We start from the raw sequence: 27,665 nt of genomic DNA on the forward strand, positions 1-27,665 counted from the left end.
ATTCACTTTGCTTAGTATAAACAAAATCCCTCTTATTGCATTTGAACTATTTTATATCAGTGTCAGGAGAGGCAGCCCACTGCAGGCCCTCCTACATGCCCTTGCTGAGCATTATCAAATTGCAAGGCTTACTTACTCTTACTTACCCTTCTGATGCTCCACCCTCTCTATAGGAGTCACACAAACAAATAAATAATGTCAAGTCCACCACAGATGACTGTAGTAATAATTTAACATTCTTCATTTTCTCTTGTTCACACAAAAAAATTGTTACTTATTTAGGTTTGTTTTTTTTTTTAATACAGAAGACAAGGTTTTAATCATTTGTAAAGTATTTATATTTTGGTTTGTTTTCCCCATTAAGAAATAATTGGTGGAGTTCCTGTTGTGGCTCAGTGGGATAACCTATAATGGTTAAGAACCCAACCAGTACCCATGAGGATATGGGTTCGATCCCTGGTCTCAATCAGTGGGTTAAGGATCTGGCATTGCCGCAAGGTGCGGCATAAGCTGCAGATATGGCTCGGATCTGACATTGCTGTGGCCATGGCATATTCTGCAAACTACAGTGCTGATTTGACCCCTAGTGTGGGAACTTCCATATGCCACAAGTGTGAACCTAAAAAATAATAATAATAATTGTCATTATCATTATCATTAGATTAGCATTATAAGTGAAGGCAGAAAGAGAAAGGTAAATGTCATGATATTAATTATATATGGAGTTCAAAAAACATGATACAAGTGAACTTATTTACAAAACAAACAGATTCACAGCCATAGAAAACAAATTTATGGTTACCAAAGGGGGAAGAGAGGTAGGGAAAAAATTAGGAATTGGGATTAACAGATACACACTACTCTCTATAAGATAGATCAACAACAAGGACCTCCTCTACATCAATATCTTGTGATAACCTATAATGGAAAAGAATCTGAAAAAGAATGTATATAATTGAATCACTTTGCTGTACACCTGAGACACTGTAAATCAACTATAATAAAACACTGTAAATCAACTTTAATAAAAAAAACTTTAAAAAAAGACATAATTGACATATAACATTTGTTTCAGGTGTACAACATAATGATTTAATATATGTATATATTTCAAAATGACTACCACAATAATTCTAGTGAACACCCATCACCCCATATATTTACAATTTTTTTCTTGGGATAAGAACTACCAAGATTTACTCTCTAAGCAACTTTCAAATATACAATACAGTATTATTAACTATAGCCACCAGGCTATACATTACATTGTTTATTTTATAACGCCCTTCATCTATTGTGTCCACCCCAAATCCCCAAATTGGTACCTCTGTCAGTACCAATCTGTTCTTTGTATCTATGAGTTCAGCTTTGTTGTGGTGGTTTTTAGATTCCACACATAAATGAGACATGCAGTCTTTCTCTTTCTGGCTTATTTCATTTAGCATAATCCCCTCAAGATCCATCCCTGTTAAATGGTAAGATCTCTTTCCTGTTATGGCTCAATAATATTTCATTGCATATGGGACTAATATCCCATTCATCCCTCAGTGGAGGCTTAGGTTGAGCCCATGTCTTGGGTATTATAAAATGCTGCCGTGAACATGGAGGTACATATACCTTTTGGGGTTACTGTTTTCATTCCCTTCATATAAACACCCAGAAGTGGAAGTGCTGGGTCATATAATATGACAATATGGTACTAGCATAAAGACAGATATATCAACTAACAGAACATAAGAGATAGTCAAGAAATAAATCACTGTAGATATGGCCAAATGATTTTTTACAAGGATACCAAAACTATACAACGGGAAAAGAATAGTATCTTCAACATATGGCGTTTGGAAAACTAGATAAACAATGAAGTTGGACCTTTTCTATACTCCATACTCAAAAATCCCTAAAAGAAGAAAGAGGAAAAACTTGAGGACAGTGGATTTAGAAATGATTTCTTGACTATGACACCAAAAGCGCAGGCAACAAAATAAAAAATAGACACACAGGAGCACATCAAACTTAAAGACTTTTGCACGTCAAAGGACAATTAACAGAATGAAAAAACAACCTATGGAATGGGAGAAAATAGTTGCAAGTCATGTATCTGATCAGGGGTTAATACCCAGAATATATAAGGAACTTCTACAACTCAAAAAAAAAAAAAACACCCAAAATTCAAATAAAATATATGCAAAAGAATTAAACAGATTTATATATATATATATATATATATATATATATATATATATACACGAATGGCCAATAAGCACATAAAAGGATGTTCAACATCACTAGGGAACACATACATCAAAATCACTTTGAAGTATCCCCTCATACCCATCAGGATTATTACTATCGAAAGAACATAAAATAACAAGTGCTAGCAAGGATGTGGAGCAGGTGGAACCCTTGGAGTTCCCTAGTGGCTCAGTGGGTTAAGGATCTGGTGTTACCACTGCTGTGGCTCAGGTCATTGCTGCAGTGCAGGTTCAGTTCCTGGCCTGAGAACTTCTGCATGTCATGGATGCAGAAAAAAAAGAATTATTTTTAATGCTGTACAGAAGTCAGAACCCTTGTGTATTGTTGGTAGGAATGTAAAATGATACAAACATTATGGAAAACAGTATGGAGGTTCCTCAAAAAAATAAAAATAGAAATTCCACAATCCAGCAATCCCATTTGTAGGTATATAATCCTATAGACTTCAACGCAGGTCTTGAATAGAAATTTACACACTCATATTCATCACAGCATTATTCACAATAGCGAAGTGGTGGTAGCAACCCAAATATCAACAGATGAATGGATAAAGAAAATACATACATATACATATACTGTAATAGCATGACAGCCTTAAAAAAGAAGGAAGTCCTGTCACACACTACAAAACGGATAAACCTCCAGGACATTGTCCTAAATAAAATAAGCCAGTCACAAAAGACAAATATAGTTTCATTCATATGAAATATATAAAGTAGTCAAATCATAGAAGCAGAGAGTAGAAAGGTGTTACCAAGGGCTGAGAGGAATGGAGAAGAGTAGTGTTTAGTGGGTATAGCATTGCAGTGTTGCAGGATGACAAAGTTCTACAGATCTGGTGCATAATGATGTGAATATACTTAACACTACTAAACTAGACACTTAAAGGTGGTTAACATGTTTAAATTGGTTAAATTTAATATTATGTGTTTTTTTACCAAAATTTTAAAACTAGGGCTAAATACTTTTTAGATTTGTGAAATGTGAAAGAATTCACCACCAGAAGATTTGTTTTCTAAGAAATGTCACAGAGAATACTCTGGGTAGAATAATACCAGATGGAATATGAATCTATAAAAAGAATGAACTACACAAGAGATGGCAAATATGTGGATAAGCATAAATTTTCTTATTTTTAAACATTCTTTCAAAGACAAACATCAAAAATGATAACTGTGGTGTATGGTTTATAACATATGCAGAAGGAAATGTATGACAACAAGAGGACGAAGACGGAAGAAATGAAAGTATGCTGTTGTAATTCTCATCCCATGCGTAAAGTGGTATAACATGACTTCAAGATGGACTGGGCCAAGTTAAAGAGTTGTTGTGGGTTAAACTGTGCCCCACCGAAATATATTTTCAAGTTTTAATCCCCAGTATCTGTGAATCTATCATTATTTGGAAATGGGATCTTTGCAGATGTAAGTTAAAATGAGGTACATTGTACTGGGGTGAGCCCTTAACCAAAGGTGTCTTTAGAACAGAACTTTGGCTACACAGGCACACACAGAGGGAAAATGGCCATGTGAAGTAACAAAGACACAGGGGGAAATGTCTATGAAACATAAGTAGGGACTGGAGTGAAGCATCCACAGGTAAAGAGACACCAAACATTGCCAGCAACCACCAGAAGCTAAGAGAGAAGCATGGAACAGACTGTCCTTCCAACAGGAACCAACCCTGCCAATACAGTGATTTCAGACTTCTAGCCTCCAAAACGTGAGGAGATAAATTTGTTGTTTTAAGCCATTTAGTTTGTGGTGTTTTATTAGAGAGCCCTGAGGAAACTAATAGAGATGTATACTGTACATGTTAAAGCCATCATTATAATTTCTTTAAAATAATTATAGTTAATAGGCCAAAAAAAGGAATAAAATAGAATAAAAACTATTCTAATCTTAGAGGATCCTTAACCCTCTGAGCAAGGCCAGGGATATAGCCTGTGTCCTCATGGATGCTGGTCAGATTGATTTCCACTGAACCACAATGGGAACTCCAACAGTTTAAATACCTCCTTCATCAAAAGTCAGAAACTATGGATTTAAATTTTTTAAAAATCCAATTACATACTGCCTATAAGAAGTCTACATTAAATATAGAGACACAAACAGGTTAAAAATAAAACAATGGGGAAAGCTATGTCATGTTAACACTAAACGAAGTTATTGGAGTTGGTATATTAATATTAAACAAAGTAAACTGTTTAATATTTTATTATTTGCAAAGCAAAACATATTACCAATGAATAAGAAGGTTATTTTAGGAAGTTCCCATTATGGCTCAGTGATAAGGAGCCCTACTAGTATTCATGAGGATTCAGGTTTGATCCCTGGCCTCACTCAATGGGTTAAGGATCTGGGGTTTCCACGAGCTGTGGTGTAGGTAACAGATGCAGCTCAGATCCTGCACTGCTCTGGCTGCGGTGTAGGCCGGCAGCTGCAGCTCCATTTCGATCCCCAGCCTGGGAACCTCTGTACACCACAGGTGCGGCCCCCCAAAAAAACAAACAAACAAAAAACCTAAGAAGGTTATTCCATAATGATGCATGGATCAACTCATCTTAAGTGTTTATTCATATAATAATGAAGCTTCAAAATACTGAAGCAAGAGCTGACAGAACTGAAAGGAGAAATGAGACAACTCCCATAATAGAAATTTCAATAACCTTCCCTCAATAATTGATAGGACAAGTTGGAAGAAATTCAGAATAGAGAAGTGTTATGCTATCAATCAACTTATGCTAATTGACAGACACGTGACACAATAGCAGCAGCATATACATTCTTTTCTTTTCTTTTTTCTTTTTTTGCTTTTTTAGGGCCTCACCCTCAGCACATGGAGGTTCCCAGACTAGGGGTCGAATCAGAGCTACAGCTGCCAGCCTACACCACAGTCACAACAACACAGGATCCGAGCCATGTCTGCGACCTACACCACAGCTCACGGCAACATGAGATCCTTAACCCACTGAGTGAGCCCAAGGATGGAACCGGAAACCTCATGGTTACTAGTTGGACTTGTTTCTGCTGCGCCACAACAGGAACTCCTATACATTCTTTTCAATCACTCATGAAACATTTCCTAGATGGCCCAGAATCTGGGCTATGAATATCAATAAATTTAAAAGGATTCAAATCATACAAACTACATTCTCTGACCACAAAGAAAAAGAATTAGAAATCAATAACAGAAAAGCATGTGGAAAATTTGAACTATTAGAAAATTAAAACAATTCTAAATAAACCACAGGGCAAGGAAAAAAGAATTTATAAAGTATTTTGAACTTAACAAAAAAAAGTATTTTAAAAGTACTTTGAAATAAACAATATTTCAAAATCCATGGGATATAGTTAAAGTACTTGGAGGGAAATTCATAGCACTAAACGCCCCCATATGAAGAGAAAAACATCTCACACCAATGACTATCAGATTCCTCCTTAAGATACTAGAAAAAGAGGAAGAAGTTAAATCCCAGGTGGGAATAAGAAAGGAAAATATAGGAGTTCCCATTGTGGCTCAGTGGTTAACAAACCTGAGTAGCATCCATGAGGATGCTAGGCCAGCAGCTACAGCACTGATTTGACCCCTAGCCTGGGAACCTCCATACGCCACCAGTGCAACCCTAAAAAAGACAAAAAAAAAAAAGGAAAAAAAAAGAAAGTAAAAATGCAGATCAAAGCAAACTACAATCAAATTGAAAACAGAAGAAAAAAAAACCCAAATAAATAAAAAACTAGTTGAGAAGATCAAAAAAATTTTAAGCATTAGCCAGACTGCTCAGACATAAAAAAGAAACAAATGACTAGTTACAAGAAAGAGTGATGTGGCCATGCATTACAGATTCCACAGATTTTAAAGGATAATAAATGTGTATTATGAAATAAACAAATAGGACCCGATTAAACTGAAAAGCTTTTGCACAGAAAAAGAAACCCTAAGCAAAAACAGAAAGAGAGCCCAAAGAATGGGAGGAAATATTTGCAAACGAAGTGACTGACAAGGGATTAATCTCCAAAATATATAAAAAACACCTGCAGCTCAATACCAAAAAAATAAATAAAAGACAAAGAATGGACAGAAGATCTTAACAGACAGTCCTCCAAAGACATACAGATGGCCAAAAAACACATGAAAGGATACTCAACATCACTAGTTATTAGAGAAATGCAAATTAAAACTACTATGAGGTACCACCTTACACCAGCCAGAATGGCCATCATCAAAAAGTCTACAAACAGGGGAGTTCCCATGGTGGCTCAGTGGTTGGCAAATCCGACTAGGAACCATGAGGTTGCAGGTTCGGTCCCTGGCCTCGCTCAGTGGGTTAAAAAGATCCGGCATTGCTGTGAGCTATGGTGTAGGTTGCAGACGCGGCTCAGATCCTGCGTTGCTGTGGCTCCGGCGTAGGCCGGAGGCTAGAGCTCTGATTAGAACCCTAGCCTGGGAACCTCCATATGCTGCAGGAGCAGCCCCAAAAATGGCAAAAAGACAAAAAAAAAATCTACAAACAATAAATGCTGGAGAGGGTGTGGAGAAAAGAGAACCCATTACACTGTTGGTGGGAATGTAAGTTGGTGCTACCACTATGGAATACATTATGGAGATGCCTCAAAAAACTAAAAATAGAATTACATTTGATCCAGCATTCCCACTCCTCAGCATCTATCCAGAGGAAACCATGACTCAAAAATATACATGTACCTCAGTGTTCATTTCAGCACTATATATAATAGCTAAGACATGGAAGCAACTTAAATGTCTGTCAACAGAGGAGTGGATAAAGAAGAGGTGGTACATATACACAATGGAATATTATTCAGCCATAAAAAGGAATGAAATGATGGCATTTGCAGCCGAATGGACCTAGAAATTATCATGCTAAGTGAAGTTAGGCAGACAGTGAGACACAAACATATGCTATCACTTATATGTGGAATCTAAAAAAAAGATACAATGAATTTCTTTGCAGAACAGAAATTGACAGACTTTGAAAAACTTGTGGTTACCAAAGGAGACAGGGTGAAGGGGGAAGGATGAGCTGGGGGTCTGGGATGCAAATGTTGTAAAACTGGGTTGTGATGATGGTTGTACAACTATAAATACGATAAACTGAGTTAAAAAAGGTATATTATGAACAATTTAAGCCAATAAATTTGAGAACTTAGATGAAATGAACATTCCATCTCGTCTGGTGAAGAACTGATTTTTTGTAAAATCTCAACGTACTAAATTGCTTTTATTGCTCCAGAATGGCATACTGCAGATACTGTACAGCATGCACATTTATTAACTTCAAAATTAGCTTCAAACCATTAAAAATGAAATTGTAATAAGAGTATAAAATGGAGTGTTGGGGAAAAAACTATTCATGCACACTGAATTAACTTCTAAAAACCTGGTTTTCCCAAACTGTTTGTTTATCTTAGAAACTTTCCAATTGGGATGTACGCTGATCTTCTGCCTCGGAAAAGCACTTGTTTTCATTTTCTGGATCACCAACAAGCGAAGGATTGACATCTGACAAATCCCTCAGGGAAGGAGTTGGGGCCGGGGGGATTCTCCTCCTGCTCACCTCATCTATCAAGTTTTCCCTCTTCACCTTAACTATTGCTTTCTTCTTAGATAAAGCTCAATGAGCTTCCAGGTAACCTTGGTAACGCTTTTATAGGATCCTCACACCTTTACAAAATAGTCAATGATTGTGTTTCCTCTCCTGCTTTATAGATGAGGAAAGAGCCTGAGAGGATGAGGCTTGAGGCAGGGGTCTCCTGAAATTTGGTTCAAGACTTTGGTTCTTAATTGTCCTGAGGGAGCTACAAGACTCCCTCGCTCTGAAAAGTTTTCTTTCGCCTCATTCACCTACTCCTCCTTTTTATAAACAGTACTCTACTGGGCGGGGATGGGGACGGAGAATGCTCCTGCTGGCACTTAAAGTGTTCGGATTTCGGTGGCACAATCAACCAAACCGTAACATGGCACAAGAAGTTCAAGATCTAAGGGAGAACAGACAATCAATGGAGCAAAGAAATCTCAGGTACCTATCTCGTATGCCCAGGGCTATGCAGGGTTTTTTTCACATAGCCAATGTCAATACATGAGGCATAATCTAATGGTTAGGAAGTTTTAAGGAACTTACCAGAGGTAGATTTTCAACGAAAGAGACAACGAAAGGGGAAATCTGGAAATTTCTCAATTTCCGAAAGCTCTGTTCCGAGAGGCGGGAGAAGGTTGTAAGCAGTAAGTACTCTCCACGGTAGCCAAACTTCCTTGCTGGGAGGCACAGCACCTTCCCGAGGAGGGAAGGCTCTGGGTGCAACCTCCCTCCCGGTAGCCCAATCACCTGCCGCGCGGCCACCCAGCGCCCGCCCCGGACCGCGTCACGTGTCGGAAAAATGGCTGCGCCCGGGCGCGTTGCGCAGAGGTTGGAGTGAGCCTTCGCGTGGCTGAGGAAGACCAGAGGAGGCCCCGACTGCTGGAAGGAGAAAGTAAGGTACTGGTTCCGGGAAAAAGGGTGCAGTAAACCGCGCAATATCAAGAGAAGCTCGGCGTGGTGACGTGCTGTTCACCTGTAGCGCGGGAATGAGATCCCAGGACTTGAGTCGGAAGGGGAGAAGTCGGTTCTAGGGCACCGACACAGTCCCTTCACTTTCCACCCGAAAAGAAAAGGCCTTATATTTAAATTAAGCCTAGGAGGAGGGGGAGAAAGACTGCTTGAATTTAATTCCAGGTTTACTGCCGATTTACAGAGTCACCTTGACCTAATTTAATTTTGTCTATTTTAGGAGCTATCCTGAGCCATGAAAGGTAGCTAGTGCAAAAACCTTTTGAAATGTTTGTAATATTTAAACGTTGCATTGTCTTTGATAGGGATTTATTAATAACCGGGGTAATAACCGTGGCCTGCTCCTGGCTGCTTCATCAGAACTTTTACCAAAACAAGGGTGACTTAATATCCACGCCTTAGAAATGGCTAGTTCACAGAACCAGGAACCTCAAAAATATGCAGAGCATGGAACAGAAAACTTTCTAGTGATAGCACTAAGCTGGACTTTCAAACATTTCAGACATATATACTGTACACTTTATATATACTAAATTTGATTTTTATATCTTGCTCCAGCACCACCCCTTACCCCCATCCCCACAACACAAAATTATTCCTAATAATTAAACTAATATTAACTAATATTCCTGTAGGGCAAAGATCCTATCATGTTATGTAACCAAGGCCCTCAAGAAATTTGCATCCAAGAAACATAGAGGTAAATTTCTGAGCCTACATTGTAGTACTTAGGTTAACTGTAAGTGCAGGGATATGAAATTTCAGTGCACTGAACATTTTCCTGGTCTCTTATATATCTACTAGCTACCCAGTAAATATTTGTTGGTGTGTAAATTAATCTCATAGAAAATGAATGATGAACCAAGAAAATTTAATTTCATAAAACCACGTCCTGGAGTTCCCGTGGTAGTTCAGCAGAAAAGAACCTGACTAGCATCCATGAGGACACAGGACGCAGGTTCAATCCCTGGCCTTGCTCAGTGGGTAAGATTCTGGCGTTGCTGTGAGCTGTGGTGTAGGTCACAGACACAGCTCAAATCTGGCATTGCTGTGGCTGTGGTGTAGGCTGGTGGCTGCAGCTCTGATTCGACCCCTAGCCTGGGAACCTCCATATGCTACGGGTGCAGCCCTAAAAAAAAAAAAAAAAAGTCCTTTATTTCTGAACTTTTGCTTTCTTAGCTCTGCTACCCTGAAATCTTATTTAATACTCTAAATCTTCAGGCTAAAATTCTTCATTCACCCATCCCCTTACTCCTTTATTCACCTCAACTAGTGCAGAGATAAACCACCCTCCAGTGGTCCAGAAGAAAGCCTATAGCTTATTTCCTCTGTACAGCCAGCCAGAATACCTTTTTTGTTTTTTTTTGCTTTTCAGGGCTGCACTTATGGCATATGGAAGTTCCCAGGCTAGGAGTTAAATTGGAGCTACAGCTGCCAGCCTATACGCCACAGCCACAGCAACTCAGGATCTGAGCCAAGCCTGCTACCTACACCACAGCTCACAGCAATGCCGGATTCCTGACCCACTGATGGAGGGATCAAACCCACATCCTCATGGATACTAGTCGGCTTTGTTTCCACTGTGCCACAATGGGAATGCCCCAAAATATTTATTATATTGAGTCTGTGTTCAAGTATTTGACAAAAACCATTATGTTTCCTGTAAAGCCTAGAATATTTACTCTCTGGCCCTTTAAATAAGTTTGCTGACCTCTGCTCTAGAATACACCTAGAAGTGCAGTTGCTGAGTATGTGTCTTCTACCTATTAAATAATACCAAAATTCTTTTTGGGGGGCACAATTTATGCTTCCACCAGCAGGACATGAGTTTCAGTTACCTTACATTCCAGTCAATAATTGAAATTTAATTTCTATTTCCCTGATTACAGTGAGGTTTGACTTTCTTCTTTTTGAAGTCCTGTTCAGATCTTTTAAAAGTTTTTCTATTAGGTTGCTTGTTATTCTTGTTGATTTGTATATTCTGGATACAAACTACTCCTTTGTCAGTTGCATAACAAACATTTGCTCCCACACTAGCTTATCTTTATGGTATCTATTGATAAACACAAGTTCATTTTAGTTAATATTAGTTTAATATTAACTTTATGTCTTTTATGGTTAGTGCTATTGGGAAATTTAAAATATTTTTAAGTGTTACAAAGATTTTGTGTTTTTTTCCTACAAGCCTTATGTGTTGTGTTTCATATTCTGGTTTCAATTCACATAGAATTGGGTTTTGAGGGGGAGGGTAGTGTTTATGCATTAATTTTTCATATTATGAAATCAAGCTGTGGCTAATTTTTTAAAAAATTAAATATGGTCTTCAGAAGGTTTTTTGTAAGCCTTTTTGCTGTTTTTCTATAGATATACATCATCAAAAAATAGTATTTTAATTTAAGGCTCAAGATGGAAAATCATGAACCAGATGATACTATCAAGGAAAACTTAATTGATATCATAACCAGAAAAACCAGCCAACTTCCAGAAGCAGAAAGGTAAGATCCCTTCTTAATTAAATCATTGTTATCAGGTAGATTTTCATCATTGATTCATCTCAAATTTATTTGGTTTGAATATAAATAACATAGAATGTCAGAAGGAAACTGAATTTTTTTCTTGCATTGATGAGAAAACAAAGGCCCAGAGAGATTAACCATTTTACTTGAGGTCGAGGCTACAATTCATTTCTTTAAGAGGACGAATCTTTTTGGACACATGATAGTTCTTTTTTTTTCCATTTGGCTTAGAGTCAAATGTAAACATTTATGGACTAATTTAAATAACAAAACTTTAGGTTTTAAACTGTTTTTCCTATCACCATGCTTACCAGTCTAAGAGTGCACCATGTAACACACATGGCTAGACAGGAATGGCAGACAAATGGGATTGTGGCTAAAAGATCTTTAAGATATTAAATTTATATATATTTCTTATATAAACAAAATGATCTTTAAAGACAACACTGAGTGAACTGCAGTACACTTCTGCAAAATGTTCTTAGACCTCTTTGGCAAGGCAGCCTCTCTTGAGGTTCCATTTAAACTGAAAATCTGAGACCAAAATGAAGAGCCAGCCTGCAGAGAAGAAGGAATGGTATATATGCCTAGGTCACAGGATAGCAATGAGTTTGTCCTGTCTGAGGAACCAATGTTACTAAAGTACAAGGAAAGTGGGGATAAGGTTTTATAAGGAAGAGTTTTAAGCAGGGAATGATCCAGTTAACAATTCCCAAGAAGAATTCAGCTGCTTTTTGGAAAACAGATTTAAGGGAGAAGAGAAAAGAAGATAACCAGTAGGAAAACTGGCATAGCAATCCTGGTGAACAGTTAGTGGTTGCAGCTGAGGTTAAAAAAAAAAAAAAAAAAAGGATGGATTTGGAATACATGTGGAAGTATAATCTTACTGTCTTGCTGCCACTTACCAGCTCAACAAGGGAGAGCCTATAAACCAAGGGCAGTAAAAAGAAAGTGGTGAGATTTCATAAACTGTATACCCAACTCCCCCCCCAACCACACATACATGCTGGCACATCCTGTTACTGCTTTCCAGAGGTAAACAAAAAAACTTCCCAAGCAAAAAAGAGACTTATGCCCATATTTCCAGGCCCAACAAGGTAGGAAAAGCAGAAAGAGTGACCCCAGAAAAACAGGAGATATGACAGCCTTGAGGAAAATTAAGCAGTTGTGTTACCGGGATTTTCACCAATTCGAAGAGTAAGCAATAGGGAAGTAAGCTGGAACTGCAAAGTAAGCTTTAGTTTGTAAGTAGTAAGTTGTTTTCAAACACTGGCACCTAAACAGGGCAGATGACAGCATATATCTTTGCCTTATCCTCTATTTTTCCCCTCTTCATATTTTATCTATCCTACTTCTCCTAAATTTGAATTGTTTCTTGCATTACCAGTTAGATAAGTATACCAATAATTTGAAGAGATCTTAAGTTTATGAAACTTAACATCAAACACTTCACTTACTAATCTATAGTAATTTGATGTGTGTTTCATTGCCAAATATTAAATCTTGTCTTTTATTTCATGTGTTTAGTTCATGTATCTAGTTATTCTGTGAGTGTATCTTGTCAAAAAGTCATGAGTTTACATTAGTAATTGTATGGCACTTTTCAGGAACACTGACTGGCAGTGGGGCTGCTAGATAATAACAATTTTGTATTGAATTATTAACTTAAAAAAAAATGTGACTTTGGCATTCCCATTGTGGCTCAGTGATAACAAACCCAACTGGTATCCAAGAGGATGCAGGTTTGACTGGGATCCAGTGTTGCGGCAAGCTGTGGTGTAGTTCGAGCACATGGCTCAGATCTGATGTTGCTGTGGCTGTGGCATAGGCCTGCAGCTGCAGCTCCAATTCAACCCCTAGCCTGAGAACTTCCATATGCCGCAAGTGTGGCCCTAAAAAAAGAAAAGTGACTTTAAGCAACATGAAATTAAAATCTGGTTGGGAGACAGCAAATTTTGCTGTTCATATTCCAGTTACACTCCTTGTTACATTTAGGTACTTATGTGATTTTTTAATGTTTAACACTATCAACATATAATGTATTTTAATAATTAATTGATGTATAATATACGGGCAAATTGTTTACCTCTCTGAGCATTTGTTCTTGTGACTAAAAATGGAGATTTTGTATTTCATAGTATTGTTATGAAGATGAAATATTTTAGAGGAAGTCCTCGAGTTTCCCATTCCCTCAGCTCCCACAAAAATACACAGGTCTTTTTTTGCAGTTATGTGTTTTCTGTTGTTACTGTTTGGTAGCTTCTCTAGGCCCTCATCCCAATTTAAATGATGTACTCTGTTTCTAAACTGCCTCCTTTGTATTGCCATCACCACTTAAGTACACTTCTGTCGTATCTCAAGTTTACATGTCTTTTATTCTCCAATGATAAACTATGGAAACACTAAAGGTAAAAGATAATTTTTGTGCCTTCATCACTAAGTCTGCTGCATGCAGTAGGTGCTCAGTGATTGAATATCAAATGCCATTATGACTGCAAAGTGACATGTAATACCTTATACAATATAAAAAGCTCAATTGGGAATTCCTAGAAAAGCTGTCTTAAGATGAATGTTAACCATTTAAGTTAGAGGGGGCATTGTGTGGCTAGTTTGCCTAATTAAGAGTAATGAGAAAATTGATAAGTAAAAAAGTTAAGTGGTAGGCTGAAGAATCTAAATTGGAATATTTTCAGTATTCAGCAGTTTGAGGGTTGCATAGAACATGCATTTTAAAACTCACATGCCTTGCTTAAAACCCATTTCTACCACTTATATTCCAAAGCATCAATTTATTCTTATTTCAATGAAATCTTGTAAAATACATAGCATAGAGTATCCCTTAACTCTTTGTCTTCCTCCAAATCTGCCAATCCTGACTAATGCTTCAAGGAAGAGTAAAAGGAAACACTCCACTTTACTGAATGAATGCCTTTTATGTATCAGGTGCTATTGAAACCAAGATGCATATATCCTTGTATCCATTCTCTTCAAGTTGTTTACAGACTAGTGGGGAAGCCTGACATGTTAATCAGCGATAAGACAGTATCACCTTATAGTACAGAAGTTAAGTATGGGGTATCATGAAAGCCTAGAGAGGCATCCAAATCACTCTTCAGAAGCTCTTCCTTGCTATGTAGTTGGGGGAAATTTTCCATTCCAATATCTTTTGCAAAATCACAAAATACATTTAGCAAAACTAAATCTATCACTGTATCTTTAATCAACCACATTAAAGCCTTTTAGAATAAAACTCTATATGTAAAACATAATTTTAAAAGGCCTTTGTTTTATAGAGCTGTAAGGTATAAATGTTTGACTCTTTTATTCCTTAAATCCTGTTAAATTCTATAACATATGCCAGAATTATTGGAGAGCTTACATATACAACAGAGCCCAAAAAGTTACTGTTTTTTTCCTCACTCAGGAATCTGCTTGAAAATGGATCAACATACATTGGAATTAATGCTGCTCTCTGTGGCCTAATAGCAAATAGTCATTTTCGACGCATCTTACATGTGACACAGGCTCGTATAGCTGCTGGCTTACCAATGGCAGTGATCCCATTTTTGACAGCACACGTTTCTTACAAAGGTTTTATAAGCTTACCTTTGAATACAGGTAAATTCTGTTTTACTATCGCCAGCAAGTTTGCTTTGGTATACATTATTTGCGCCTTACATTAATCCTTAAATACTAATAGCAAGTAGCTACATGCTATAATGTAGTCATTACTTGGATAAGTTTGAACCTTGCTAGCCTCTCTGTGTGAAGTAGCAATTAATTCGTATTTGCATACAAACAAATAAAATCATACTAATTCTAAATATGTTCCTTTATCTAAATTCTCTCGGTGCTAATAAGGAAATATTTGGAAATTTTATTTCTAAAAAATGCTGCCTTAGTTAAAAGAAAAAAATTACAAAAGTTTCTTCAAAGGAAAAAAATGTTTATGGGAACAAGACTGTTCATGTAGTAAATCTCTCAAGACTAAATGTATATACATACAAAATACATGGAAATCTAGCAGTTCCCATCGTGGCTCAGTGGTTAACAAATCCGACTAGGAACCATGAGGTTGCGGGTTCGGTCCCTGCCCTTGCTCAGTGGGTTAAGGATCCAGCACTGCCGTGAGCTGTGGTATAGGTCGCAGGCATGGCTCAGAGCTGGCATTGCTGTGGCTGTGGTGTAGGCCGGAGGCTACAGCTCCGATTAGACCTCTAGCCTGGGAACCTTCATATGCCCCGGGTGCAGCCCTAGAAAAGACAAAAAGACCAAAAAACAAAACAAAACAAAACAAAAAAAAAACCACCAAAAAACAAAATACATGGAGAGCTGATATCCTGTGGACAGTTTACCATATTTGTTGAGTGTTCCAAGTACAACTAAATCATGACAAAATATTCAATAATTAAAAAAAAAATTACCAGGCGCTCCCACTGTGGTACAGTGGGTTAAGGACCTGACTGCAGCAGCTCAGGTCACTATAGAGGCATGGGTTCCACCCCCAGCATGGCCCATTGGGTTAAAGGATCTGGCATTGCTGCAGGTACTGCTGCACAGGTTACAGCTGTGGCTCAGATTCAATCCCTGGCCCAGGAACATCCATATGCTGTGGATACAGCCACTTAAAAAAAAATTATTACCACAGGTAGTGGTGGGGAGAGAGGCAGTCCATTTACATTCTTGTAAGTGCTACTCCAAATTTATTTAAATTGGATGAATATTTTGCTTGAATCAGTCAAGATCAGAGTGTAAAGAATTTTTATGATCCAGGGAAACCTAGTCCACAATGAAACGAAAAGAATCAGTGAAAACAAAGGTGAACTTAGCTTTCTAATTTTAATACCTTGTACTTACTTGGAAATGATTATAGGATTTATAAAAATAAAATCACACTATATAATGTAAAAATGTAAGATGAATCAAATTGTTAAAACATTCCCCGTGAGTTTAAAAAAGCATGTGTGTGTGTGTCCCCACCCACCCATTTTTGTCCACCCCATGGGATATGGAGTTCCCAGGCCTGGGATCAGATCCAAGCTGCAGTTGTGACCTTCATGGCAAGGCCAGATCCTTAGCCCACTGTACCAGGCCAGCACTCCAGAGATGCCACTGATTCTCTGCCACAGCAGGAGCTCCTAAAAATGTTTCTTAAAGACAAAATGTTAGCTCAGGTTTATTAATACAAGTGCTGAAAACTAGAAACCATGCAAACCTAGATTATTATATCCAAGGTCAGAACAAATGAGTTTTTCCTAAGATGGTTTTATCAGTTATTCCTTGCTGTTTTAGATTATCCATACATTATACCTTTTAACATGCCATGTAGAAAAGCATTTGCTATATTTACTGCCTGAAAATTCAGATTATCTGAGGTACATATAAGGGGATCTTGCCTTCTTTAAATCATGTTTGCTTGCCTGTCGATTTGCAGAACTATTTTATTTCCTAGGTGATTTGCATTGTGAAACCTGTACCATAATACGAGGTGGATTGGTTGGTCTTGTTTTTGGTGGTCTGTATCCTGTTTTCTTGGCTCTACCTGTGAATGGTGGCCTTGCAGCCAGGTAGGATTATTTGTTTTTTCAGTCACTGAAAAACTTCAATAATTTACTTGTTTGATTTAAAAGAGGTAAGATTTTTTTCTTAACAGTAATCAAGGAATACTGCTCAAGAATTTGAAAACAGTTCTAGAAACTATCATATTATCTCCTGGATGTGTAATGTCAGGTCTCAACTTGATGTTGAGATTCAGTAACATTCAGCTGACATTCAGTACATCAAGTTGAGACCTGAAATGAATGTCAGCTACAAAGCTACCAACAGTACCCTGACTAGCGTAAAAGCTACATTATATGCATAATGTTAGTCTGAATAAGTCTATCAGAAAATGTCTAGCTATAAACCGAAATAATTCAGTTATCCTCAGATGCACTCTTAGTTTTATTTTAAGACTTCCAAGATTAATAGGTATTGTATACAGGTTTGCCCCTTGATAAAACTATCTTTTCTAGTGAATTGTCTCAATGTTTTCTTACAGGTATAACTCAGCACTGCTACCTGAGAAAGGAAACATCTTAAATTACTGGATGAGGATTTCTAAGCCTGTCTTTAGAAAGATGTTATTTCCCATTTTGCTCCAGACTGGGTTTGGAGCATACCTTGGGTCTAGACAATATAAAGTACTTATAAAGGCTCTTCAGTTACCTGAACCTGGCCTGGAAATGCACTGATTCTAAAACAAGTCTGTACACAAGAATAAAATTATAAAAAATAACCTCTGTCTAAGTATGAGTAAACACAGACTTAAAATTTATCACATGCGGTACAATTCTGGGATCAAAAGGCTGGTCCATACTACCACTTAAACAAGAGCATAACTTCTCTAGTTTTCCCAGTATTGTCTCCCACACTGCTTGCTCTACTCTTTTACATTAGGCAGAGTTTGGTCATCACACAGGAAAAAAATAACCATATAAAAATTTTCACTGAACACCTCATAAAGAATCCAAACAGGAATGAAAATGGAGGCGTGGGAGGAGTATCAGTACACTAATGTTCTACTTCATTTTCTCAATTCACTGTTTCCCATAGGTAGTTCATTCACAGGATCTTAGAACATATTTAAAAACATTCCTCAGAGAGGGATCAATTCTAGTATTCTTGACGTGATTATTCAGGCTCAGCTTGAGCTGTCCTAATGATACACCTATTTCAAAAGTCATCTTTTTATATCCTTGGACAACTCTAAGATTGAAGCAAATTCTGTCTTTGAAAGCTTTCCTCCAGTGTGGTATATTAATTCTTTGCAATCACATAGACTTGAACCTTTTTTTTTTTTTTTTTTTCAGCTGTATGACACTAAACAAGTCTGGCCCTCAGTTTTATCAGTAACCTCACTCAAGATTGGTATATAACATAATGTATGTAAGTTGACTTAACATAGCTCCTGACATCAGGCATTCAAATGGCAGCCATATTCCTCCTACTGTTTCTGGTTTTGTTCTTTGAAATATCCTAGCCTATTCCTCACTTCCTAAAATAGATTATTTAAATTTGTGAAATGACCTATTCTGTTCCCCTTCCTAAAACATTTTATCTCAGTTCATTAAACCATTTTATGTGACAGCATCTAAATCAGCATTGTCCAACAAAACTTTTTTTTTTTTTTTAGGGCCTCACCCACAGCATATGGTGGTTCCCAGGCTAGGAGTCAAATCAGAGCTGTAGCCACTAGCCTACACACCACAGCCACAGCAATGCCAGATCTGAGCCACGTCTGTGTCCTACACCACAGCTCATGGCAACACCAGATCTTTTACCCACTGGCCAGGGATTGAACCTGTGTCCTCATGGATGCTAGTCAGTTTTGTTTCCACTGAGCCACGACAGGAACTCCAAAAAAATTTCTGATGAAAAAATATTTTATATCTTACAATATATCAGCACTAGTCATAGATGGCTACTGAGTCTGAAATGTAAGTAATAGGCCTGAACTAAATGTTTTGATTAAATTTTTTAGCCACACGTGACTAAAAGCTTGCATACTGGACAATACAACAGACCTAAGCCAACACCTATGAAACAAGCCAAGTCATACCAAACAAAATATTAAGTCTCATCCTAGATCATATTCACAAGCATCGTAACTATTCCTTCCAAATAGAGTGACAGATCTGTTAAATAATCTTTGCTACTTAAAATTATATGAAAGGAGGATTTAGCCTGTCACCTAAAACAGGCAGCTCTGGGAGTGGAATAGAGTTCCTTAAAGAAAGCAATGCAGCCAAAGATTTAAAATTAAACTGAAATTAACAAAATACACTTTCAGTTTTTCAGAGCAAGATTTGTCCTTTCAACAGGTACCTAAAATATATTCCCTATCAAACTATTTTGATAAAAGTTAATCCCAATCATGAAGCAAAAGGATCTATATTTTACTGTGTATTCTCTGGGCTATAGACTTACAGATAATTTTTCTTTTCATCCTGATTCCTCTTTGGATATTCCCAGTTTTCTACAATGAATATGCTTTACTTTTAAACTAGGGAGAAAAACATATAAGGCAAAAACAAACCAAAAAACCTCTACCAAAAAAACCCAGTTTATTTTATAAGCTAAAATATCAAAATAAGCTTTCTGAACCAAAATTACACATTTTACCTGCATTCTGTCACTTTAATTTAAAGCACAATTCTATTTATCACAGTAAAAAAAAAAAAGAATTAGAATTTCTGACTTCAAAAATAAAGCCAAATTATTATTGAATTAGGCTCTTTAAAAATAGAGAAAGGTATAATCAACTTAGATATTCAAAACCACTGACAAAACTAAATTGATAATTTAGTACAAATTGTTTCCTTATCCTTATATATTCCACAGTACGTGTTCCCTAGCATAATACCACCTATAAACAGTTTTTTTTTTTAATGTACAATGAGTTCTGTAACCAAAAAGTATTTCTAAACCTGTCCTCTACCACGTATTTCTTAAATCATCTCAATTAGTAAAAATAGGCAACATAAGCCAAAGAGCATGTTATTTTAAACCTGTTGCTACAAGTCTACCAAAATTTTTGGTCAGGGGGCACTAAGTGTGTTGAGCCTCCTGTGATCTGCATTACAATTTAGCTAAGTCCTAAAGAACACTGCCTTGGCCAGGAAAAACAGTTTAATATTTCAGTTCTATCACAGTAAACAAACTACTTAAAGCTATCTTTTACAATTTATTCAGAATACTTACTTTAAAAAAGAAAGTTCATATTATACTATACTTAAAATAATCTGTAAACCCCAGACTACAGTACATTAGAAGCTAGAGAGGTCCAGGAAATTGACTTCAGTGGTTATAAAGGAAAGATAAAGAATTTGGTGGCACCGTTTAAAGGAAGCTGGGCCACCAATAAAATTCAAATCCATGCATATTAACAGAGCTACACAAATGTTCTAAACGCCAAGTAACTTGATTTTAAAATCAGATTAACTAAAAATTATGCAATATTTTCAACAAAACAAATTTGGGGTCAATAAAACTACAAAAAAAATGATTAAACTCCACTGTGAACCGGTTTTTTTTTAAAAAGTAGGGGAAATGATTCTAAGAAATCTTGAAAGGTAAAAAAACTAAGAATAAAAACACTATTATCAGTAACCAAAGCAATGAAAAAGGCAACTTTCTATTAACCTGTATCTTTTAAAATTTGTTTTCTCAAATGCTACAGATTTATGTTGCTAATGATAATTTACTTTCTGAATAAAATTTATCTCCAGTTTAACTCTTCTGTACTTCATTTATTTATTTATTTATTTATTTATTTAGTCTTTTTGCCATTTCTTGGGCCACACCCAGGGCATATGGAGGTTCCCAGGCTAGGGGTCTAATCGGAGCCATAACCACCAACCTACACCAGAGCCACAGCAACGCGGGATCCGAGCCACGTCTGTGACCTACAACTACAGGATGGGTTAAGGATCATGGCAACGCCGGATCCTTAACCCACTGAGCAAGGGCAGGGACCGAACCCACAACCTCATGGTTCCTAGTCGGATTCGTTAACCACTGAGCCACGACGACAGGAGCTCCTAACTCTTCTGTACTTTAAAACTGAAAGTAAATGACCACTTGGAGTCTAGCTGAGAGGTGTGAGCTCAATCTGGTATTATAAGACAAAAGGGAGCGAATGGCAGAGACAGTATTAAGTAAGGGAGTATTAATTAAGGTATTCAAGTATGTGAAAAATACTGTGGCAGCTAAGCAAAACTTTCAAATGGAAGAACTCCCCTTTCTGAATCCCTACCTTAGATGGTAACTACCTGGTTTCTGAAGAAAAAAACAGCACAAACAGTACAGTAAAATATAAAGTTTAACCATTTGGGAATATCTCAAAACTCTACTGACAGCCTGGGGAAAACGAACTAAACACATGAAAATACAACCTATTCGTTAATTATCAGATTATTTAGCTTAAAATTCTGATTAAATTAGTAAGAACTTAAAGTATACCTCCAAAATGCTGAATTAGGTAATAAAATATTTTAAAAGATAATAACTTATTATCAATGAATTATCCACTCTGTTCTAGCAAAGCAATAGTTATGGTCCCCAAATAGCTCACACTTTAGGAGCATCCATCAGTCACTTAAGTATAATCCACTGGGAATGCTCTCTGCTGCCTGGCATGAGAGGTAGTGAATTACAAGAAACTGAGTGGATTTGATAAATTTAGTAAATATCAAACTGTAGTTATTATGATGAATCATTCTGTAAAGAAAAGAAATAAAAGCCTATCTACTGCCCCTTCCCACTTCTATCATCTGCACACTTCACAAATGAGTCAGTAAGATAAAATGACTAAGTCTAGGCCAGGTGAAAGAATGTATTAACATAATCCAACAAAAATGAAATAAAAAGACCAGAGTTTTGAGTGTTTTTTCACACTTGTAATGAGCTGAAAAAATGTTTTCAATTAAGTAAAACAACCATATTCCATGAAAAAAGCCCATATCACCCAGAATACTAAAGCCCTTACATACTAGAGAAATTTTAATATAAAACCACAGAAGCTAGTATACCATTCATTAGAAACCTCAAAATATTTTTTAAAAGTCCTCACAAAAAGCTCAAGCCAAAAACCTCAGAATCCAAACATCTTGGCATTACTCTGAATTGCAATTAACTACCCACACATTCTCATAATCAATGTTTTCAAAGATATACAGACAAATCAGTGCATCTACTTAAAAAGACTACTCTTTACATTAACTTTTATATTCCTCACAGCAAGGTGTCTGTACTTAAGATTAGCTCTCATGTTCCAGGAAATAAATACAAACTCATGATATGCCTCGTGATCACTGATGGCCTGTTTATGTAATTCTATTCCACTAAATCTAAATCCATAGAATGTGCTCTTGATTGAGTAAAGAATCTAATATTCCTTGATGAAATACTACCATCTCTTCAAAGGTTACAATTTTTAAAAGGTATGCAAAGAACTGAGTTATCACTCCCGTGAAAGACAAAAAAGTATAATTTTGTTCCAAAATTAACTTAGTCTCATGTATTTCTATTAAGTCTTTCAAGGATTCCAGAGAATCTTTTCATATCTCCATTTCTGGAAAGTGAAATCAGTATAGAAGTAATTTGGGAACTTGAAAATGGCATTCATTTTTTCAGCAGATGCCAAATATTTGACCGACATGGCTCCCACAATTACTTTGTTACCATCAGTCCAGTCAGTTAACAGGTTGTAGGAAAAGATTCGTTTTTGCAGACACTGCTAAGCTGTTTAAAGAGAAGAGAGAGAGATTAATTTAGTGATTATAAAATGCACAAAAATTTAAAATATTTCGAACACTTTTTGTTGGATTATATCATGTGTGACTACATTTTAACAAACGTGGACTTTTAGTTAGGTTTGGTCAAGGAAGTGCAGAAACATCAAGTCAATATGATAGAAATAGTAGGTCAATATGATGTGTTAGTTCAATTAATGTATGAATTCCTATCACCACCAGAAGACAAATATTAAAAGCTACCACTTTACTCTAGTTCTTTCTGTATCATTTTGCCACAGAGGCACAATTAGGACAAAAATTTAAAAATTAAAAAAGACTCCCCAAACACTAAATTGCTTTCATCCATTACATAGAGCCAAACCTGAAAATTTCTAAACCATCCACATTATATTCCAGAAATGGCCTTTATCCAACTACTAATCATTCAAAACACAATTTTCTAAAAATAGTAAGACAACAGTTTCATATTAATCATAATTTTTTAATTAACAAGTAGTGAATAGGACACTTTAAGATATTGTTTACTACATACTGAAATAAACAGATCCGTTGTAAATTCAGAAACCCAAACATTTACAGTAAAATGTGCTTACACATAAATATGACCAAATTCATTTAAAGCCCCTGATAGGTCCTAAGTACATGCAATACCATGTAAAAACAAGACCGTGACGCTGATGTAAAAAATGACAAAATCACTAAGTCACCAAAATTAGAAAAAAAAAAAACGAATGAAATGGAAACTAAGAAAAGACAGTTGAAACATAAGGAACCTAACAAAGCAGCTTTTAAAATATTCGATACTAATCTCCATTTTCAAAAGTTCTTAATCAAGTATTTCCAAAAACTGCCATTTATAAAATGACATTCTAAAAATCTAGACTTGGAATTTCAAAGCATCCCAATTCAGAAAGCTTTGCTACTGTTTCTCCCCAGCCCCAAACTTCAAATAATGCAGGAAAATCATTGACGTTAGGAAGAAAATACTCCAAGGGAATGGGATAATTTTTAGAAAAACGCACTTACTGCTTCCAGAACCTTTAAAGACCCACAGCATTAACAACAATCATTTTTCCTATTTTCATCCATTATTTTCCAATGTCATGTTAGAGATGAATAAATTCTTTGAGCCCATAACTGAAAGATCAACAAACCTGGTTTTATTATGACACCGTATTTTTGTCATTGGTACTGCACAAAATTATATACAAAGAAATATATACAAAATGTTCAAGTATTAATTAAATTTCAATTCAAGGCTTCTGTTTCAAAAAGCTACATTTAACATATTCCATAATGATAGCACAAATTAGTCATTTCAAATAATTTTTCCAACTACTTTTGGTTTGTATATATATATATATAATTCAGTAGGCACTAAAAACCCATGCAGCTGCATTGTGAGGGGCCTGCTCCTGCACTTACGTATAAGCAGGTTCGTCACTCCAGGTTGTGAGTTTGGCTACTATCCGTTCATGCTCAAGTGCAGTAGATGATTTTACAAAATATGCTGTAATGCACTGGAAACCAGAGACCAAGTTAGGTCTCAAATTGTATTATCTAGCAAGAAAACATTTACAGTTGTGCAAGAACAAGATTCCATTTTCATAACCAAGTAACAACAAAATAAAACATATTATGTGTAAGATAACTTACATCTTTGGACTGCTGGAAAATACTTTTTAATTATGAACATTTTAAAATAAAAGCAGAAGCCCTGATATTACCTCTTTTTCCTCATTTCTTATACTACCTTTTAAAATAAAGCAGGAAATGTGGCCAGCAGCTGGTCCCGTCTCTTCTGCCCCAACAGCTGTATCCACTTTAGCACAAAGAAAAACAAGGATGCTAAATACGTATATACTTTATCAAACAGTGATGTTTCACAAAGAATTTCTTAATGCCTCTTACACTGAAGGACACAGTGACTCAATCCATACAACTGGACAATAGAGTACTTCAAGGGAAGACTATGTCCCAACTTTGGGAAAAGTGTCAATTGTGTCATTAGGTAGCCAGAACCACTCAATTTCAAAACTTATTTTTAAATAGGTCACAGACTTAAAATATGGAAAATAAGATTCTTTGTGAAACCTCACTTTACACGTTTTCATTCACATTTCATAACCGTCAATGTCTAATCATACATAAATTTAACCTAAAATTTTAGTACAACAAAAATAAAGGTGTTCAACAATTTATTCATACTCAGTGATAGGATAATCACTGTGCTGGTCCTCAAAGAGACATTCCATTGACCATGCTTATTCCCCCTTCAATTAACCAACACAGGAGTCTGATGTGCACATTAATTTCCAATTTCTCTAATGGTGATATAAAAATCTATAATCTGAATAGACTGTATGTCTAGACCTAAGAAAACTAAAAGGCATTCTTGATTATTCAAGAGATTTCTGTTATCTCCGGCAAAATAACTATCACATTTGTGCATGCCCCAAGTACTTATTGTCAACCTCTGAAAAGTTGCTCTAAAATTGGAATTCCAATTTGCACCTTGTACAACTCGGAACTTCCATTCAACTTCACCTGTGTCACTGTCTCCAAACTGTATCTCTATTAGCAGCTTTCAGTGTACAGTTGGAACCGATGTCATCCAAGGCCATGTCCACACTGGGGACAGAAGAGCTAGGTACACGCAAGTCTGAACAAGGGGACACATTAACAGCTATTTCAACCAGAAGAAGCATCTTGAATACATTACTGACCAGCACAAGTCTGTTTCCAGGGTGGACAGGGCCCAAATTAGATTCCCCTCCCACCTTCCAAAAAAGAAAAAAAAAAAAATCACACACACACACACGAATTGAGATGTTGCCCATTAAAGTAGACTAAGCAGCAGAGCATGAGCGTTACGTGAAGAGATGGATCCTTACCAGGTTGTGAGGCGGGAACGACTGTTCTGTAACCCCTACAACGGAGCCTGGCAGGAAGGAAATCACCTAAAAAAGAAACTGTCAGAGAGATTTAATAGTCACATGTTATCATTAGGAGTTGGTTACAGTGTCACATTCATGCTTTTAGCTAAACACTTAAAGATTCAATATTACTTTTTTTTTTCCTCCTCTGAAATGTGTCCAGTGAAGATGTCCCACTAAGGTGTTTTACATGGTGTAAGGGAGTTGAAAGGGGTAAACGCGGATAAAGAGCAGATTACTTGACCCTACATTTTAAGAGAAGACGACGCCTTCCGGGCGCACGCTGAGCAGAACTCCACCGACACCTTATCCTTGTCCACATGAAGACACACTCCTCCGGCTGAGTCGTCCTCTTCCAGCAGGTCCTGCTGCTGCTTTCCCACCGGCAGCGCGTAGTCATGGTCCCCGGCGGGCGAGTCTCTGAAGAGCGAGGTGGTCAGCCGCAGTCCCACGCCGCTCAGCCGGCTCAGCAAGCGAGCCAGTCCGGTCTCGTTGGCTAAGACGGCCCGTAGGTAGCGACTCTCCTCCTGCAGTGCTTGGACGCGCTTGCCCAGCTCCCGATTCTCGGCCCGCAGCTCCTGGTTCTCGGCTGCCAGACCCCGGACTCGGCTCTCCAGCCCCATCACGTACTCCTTCTTCTTCAGCCGATTCAGACGAGCGGCCGCCGCCGCCGCCTTCCGGGGACTCTTTGTCGCCGCCTGGTTGCTGTCGTTGCCGCCGCTGCTGCCGCCGCCGCCTCCGGGGGACTTTCTCCGCCTCTTTTCGCCGCCGCCAGTGTCACTGCCGCTGCTGCAGCCGCCGATGCCGTTTAGCAGCCTCTGCAGCAGGTCAGAAAAGCGCTGCATCTCAGCGGCCGCGGCTTCGTCGTCGTCGTCCCCTCGCCACAGGCCACCGCTCTCCGAGCCTCCGCCGGACGAGGAGAGAGGCCCGGGCGAGCTGAGCCCGGGCTCCAGGTGCCAGTCTGGTTGCCGGGGGTCCAGCAGATCCGCCAGTTCCAGCCCGGACAGAAAGTCCATGTCCTCCGTTTCGTCCCCGGGGACGCTGGCGACCGCCTCCTCCTCCATCTCCTCGGGCGAGGGCGCGCGCACGGCCACGCCGCCGCGGCCCCCCCCTCCCGGCCTCCGACTCGCCCTCGTTTCCGCGAGGCTGTTTGCGGCCGGGAGATCCGGCCGCCGCCGTCCCTTCGTCCTCCGCCGCCGCCCGGCTCAGGTCCGGGGGCAGCGAGAAGGTCGCGGCCGGCGCCGGGCTCTCGCTGCGGGTTGGGGAGTCGCTGCCCGAGGCCGCCAGCAGTTTGGTCAGGCTATGCCTCATGGGGCCCGGCAGCGGGCCCACGTAGGCCCCGGCCCCTCAGACCGGGCCTCGCGGGTCCCAAGGACCCAAAGCGGGTAGCCGGGGTGCAGGCCAGAACGAAGTGAAGGGGAAGGTCGGAGTCACCTCCCGCCCCCACTTGGCTGGTCGACCCCCCCGCGCTGCGGCGGGGGGGAGGGACGGGAGATCGGAGCGGCGAGGCCCAACGATGACTCGACCGCGCCACCCAGACAACGGCCTGGCCGGAAGTCGGTCAATCTTGGCCCGGCCCCTCCCACCACATTTCCCGCTCCACCAGGCCCTGGTATCGCGAGAGTTCTGTGAGGTCGAGAGTAGGAGTAACTCCACATTTCCAGTGATGTCATAGTAACAGAGGCAAAAATAACAACAAACCTAGGATTAATCGAAGGAGTGGCCACTCCTCTGGGCCCTCAAGTCTCAATCCCTGTATTCTAGCTTCCATCTGCAGTAAAACCACTGTCATACGAATTGATCTTTTAGATACACCAAATTTATGAATAAAATTATCCTGATGATCAGATTTTTCTCCTTTCGTTATAACACATGATTTTTTTCAAACACTTATAGAATACTGGAAGAAAAGAGAGGTAAATAAGTCTTTCATATATAATTTAATTTTTCCAAGTTTTTATTTTAAAAATTTCCAAATATACAATATGTGAATATGAATGTGAAAGAATATTGCAGTATATACTCTAATTGAACACCCAATACTCAGACTTAACAGTTCAACAATTGTCCTTTTGTCAAATGTGCTTTATCTGTA

At 38.1% G+C, this 27,665-nt stretch overlaps 2 protein-coding genes across 7 annotated transcripts; one reads left to right on the top strand and one right to left on the bottom strand.

The window, feature by feature from the left end:
- Positions 1 to 8,623: 8,623 nt before the first annotated feature.
- TMEM126A (transmembrane protein 126A) lies at positions 8,624 to 17,614 on the top strand. 6 transcript variants are annotated; one of them, XM_047752868.1, is made up of 6 exons: positions 8,624 to 8,749; positions 9,457 to 9,521; positions 11,186 to 11,316; positions 14,762 to 14,955; positions 16,790 to 16,904; positions 17,378 to 17,614. In XM_047752868.1, the coding sequence occupies exons 3-6, from the start codon at positions 11,228 to 11,230 to the stop codon at positions 17,568 to 17,570; spliced, it is 591 nt and encodes a 196-aa protein (XP_047608824.1). In that variant the 5' UTR covers positions 8,624 to 8,749; positions 9,457 to 9,521; positions 11,186 to 11,227; the 3' UTR covers positions 17,571 to 17,614. The 6 variants fall into 6 exon arrangements, with proteins under 6 accessions (XP_047608824.1, XP_047608825.1, XP_047608822.1 ...); XM_047752869.1 differs by having other exon boundaries at positions 8,624 to 8,744; XM_047752866.1 differs by lacking the exon at positions 9,457 to 9,521.
- A 5,480-nt stretch (positions 17,615 to 23,094) lies between these two features.
- Positions 23,095 to 27,146, bottom strand: CREBZF (CREB/ATF bZIP transcription factor). The gene is given in 3 exon segments (XM_047752564.1): positions 23,095 to 23,771; positions 24,388 to 26,679; positions 26,681 to 27,146. Coding segments are annotated over 2 exon segments (1,065 nt in total). The 5' UTR covers positions 26,882 to 27,146; the 3' UTR covers positions 23,095 to 23,771; positions 24,388 to 25,815.
- Between the last annotated feature and the right edge of the window lie 519 nt (positions 27,147 to 27,665).

The sequence above is a fragment of the Phacochoerus africanus genome, chromosome 11, assembly GCF_016906955.1.
Source record: "Phacochoerus africanus isolate WHEZ1 chromosome 11, ROS_Pafr_v1, whole genome shotgun sequence".
In the NCBI taxonomy this organism is placed as follows: domain Eukaryota; kingdom Metazoa; phylum Chordata; class Mammalia; order Artiodactyla; family Suidae; genus Phacochoerus; species Phacochoerus africanus.

Excerpts from the sequence above, each read along its gene's own strand:
- TMEM126A (XM_047752868.1), top strand. The coding sequence starts at position 11,228 with ATGGAAAATCATGAACCAGATGATACTATCAAGGAAAACTTAATTGAT. Across the intron at positions 14,956-16,789 it reads AAGCTTACCTTTGAATACAG|GTGATTTGCATTGTGAAACC; the intron begins GTAAATTCTGTT and ends TTTATTTCCTAG. Across the intron at positions 16,905-17,377 it reads AATGGTGGCCTTGCAGCCAG|GTATAACTCAGCACTGCTAC; the intron begins GTAGGATTATTT and ends GTTTTCTTACAG.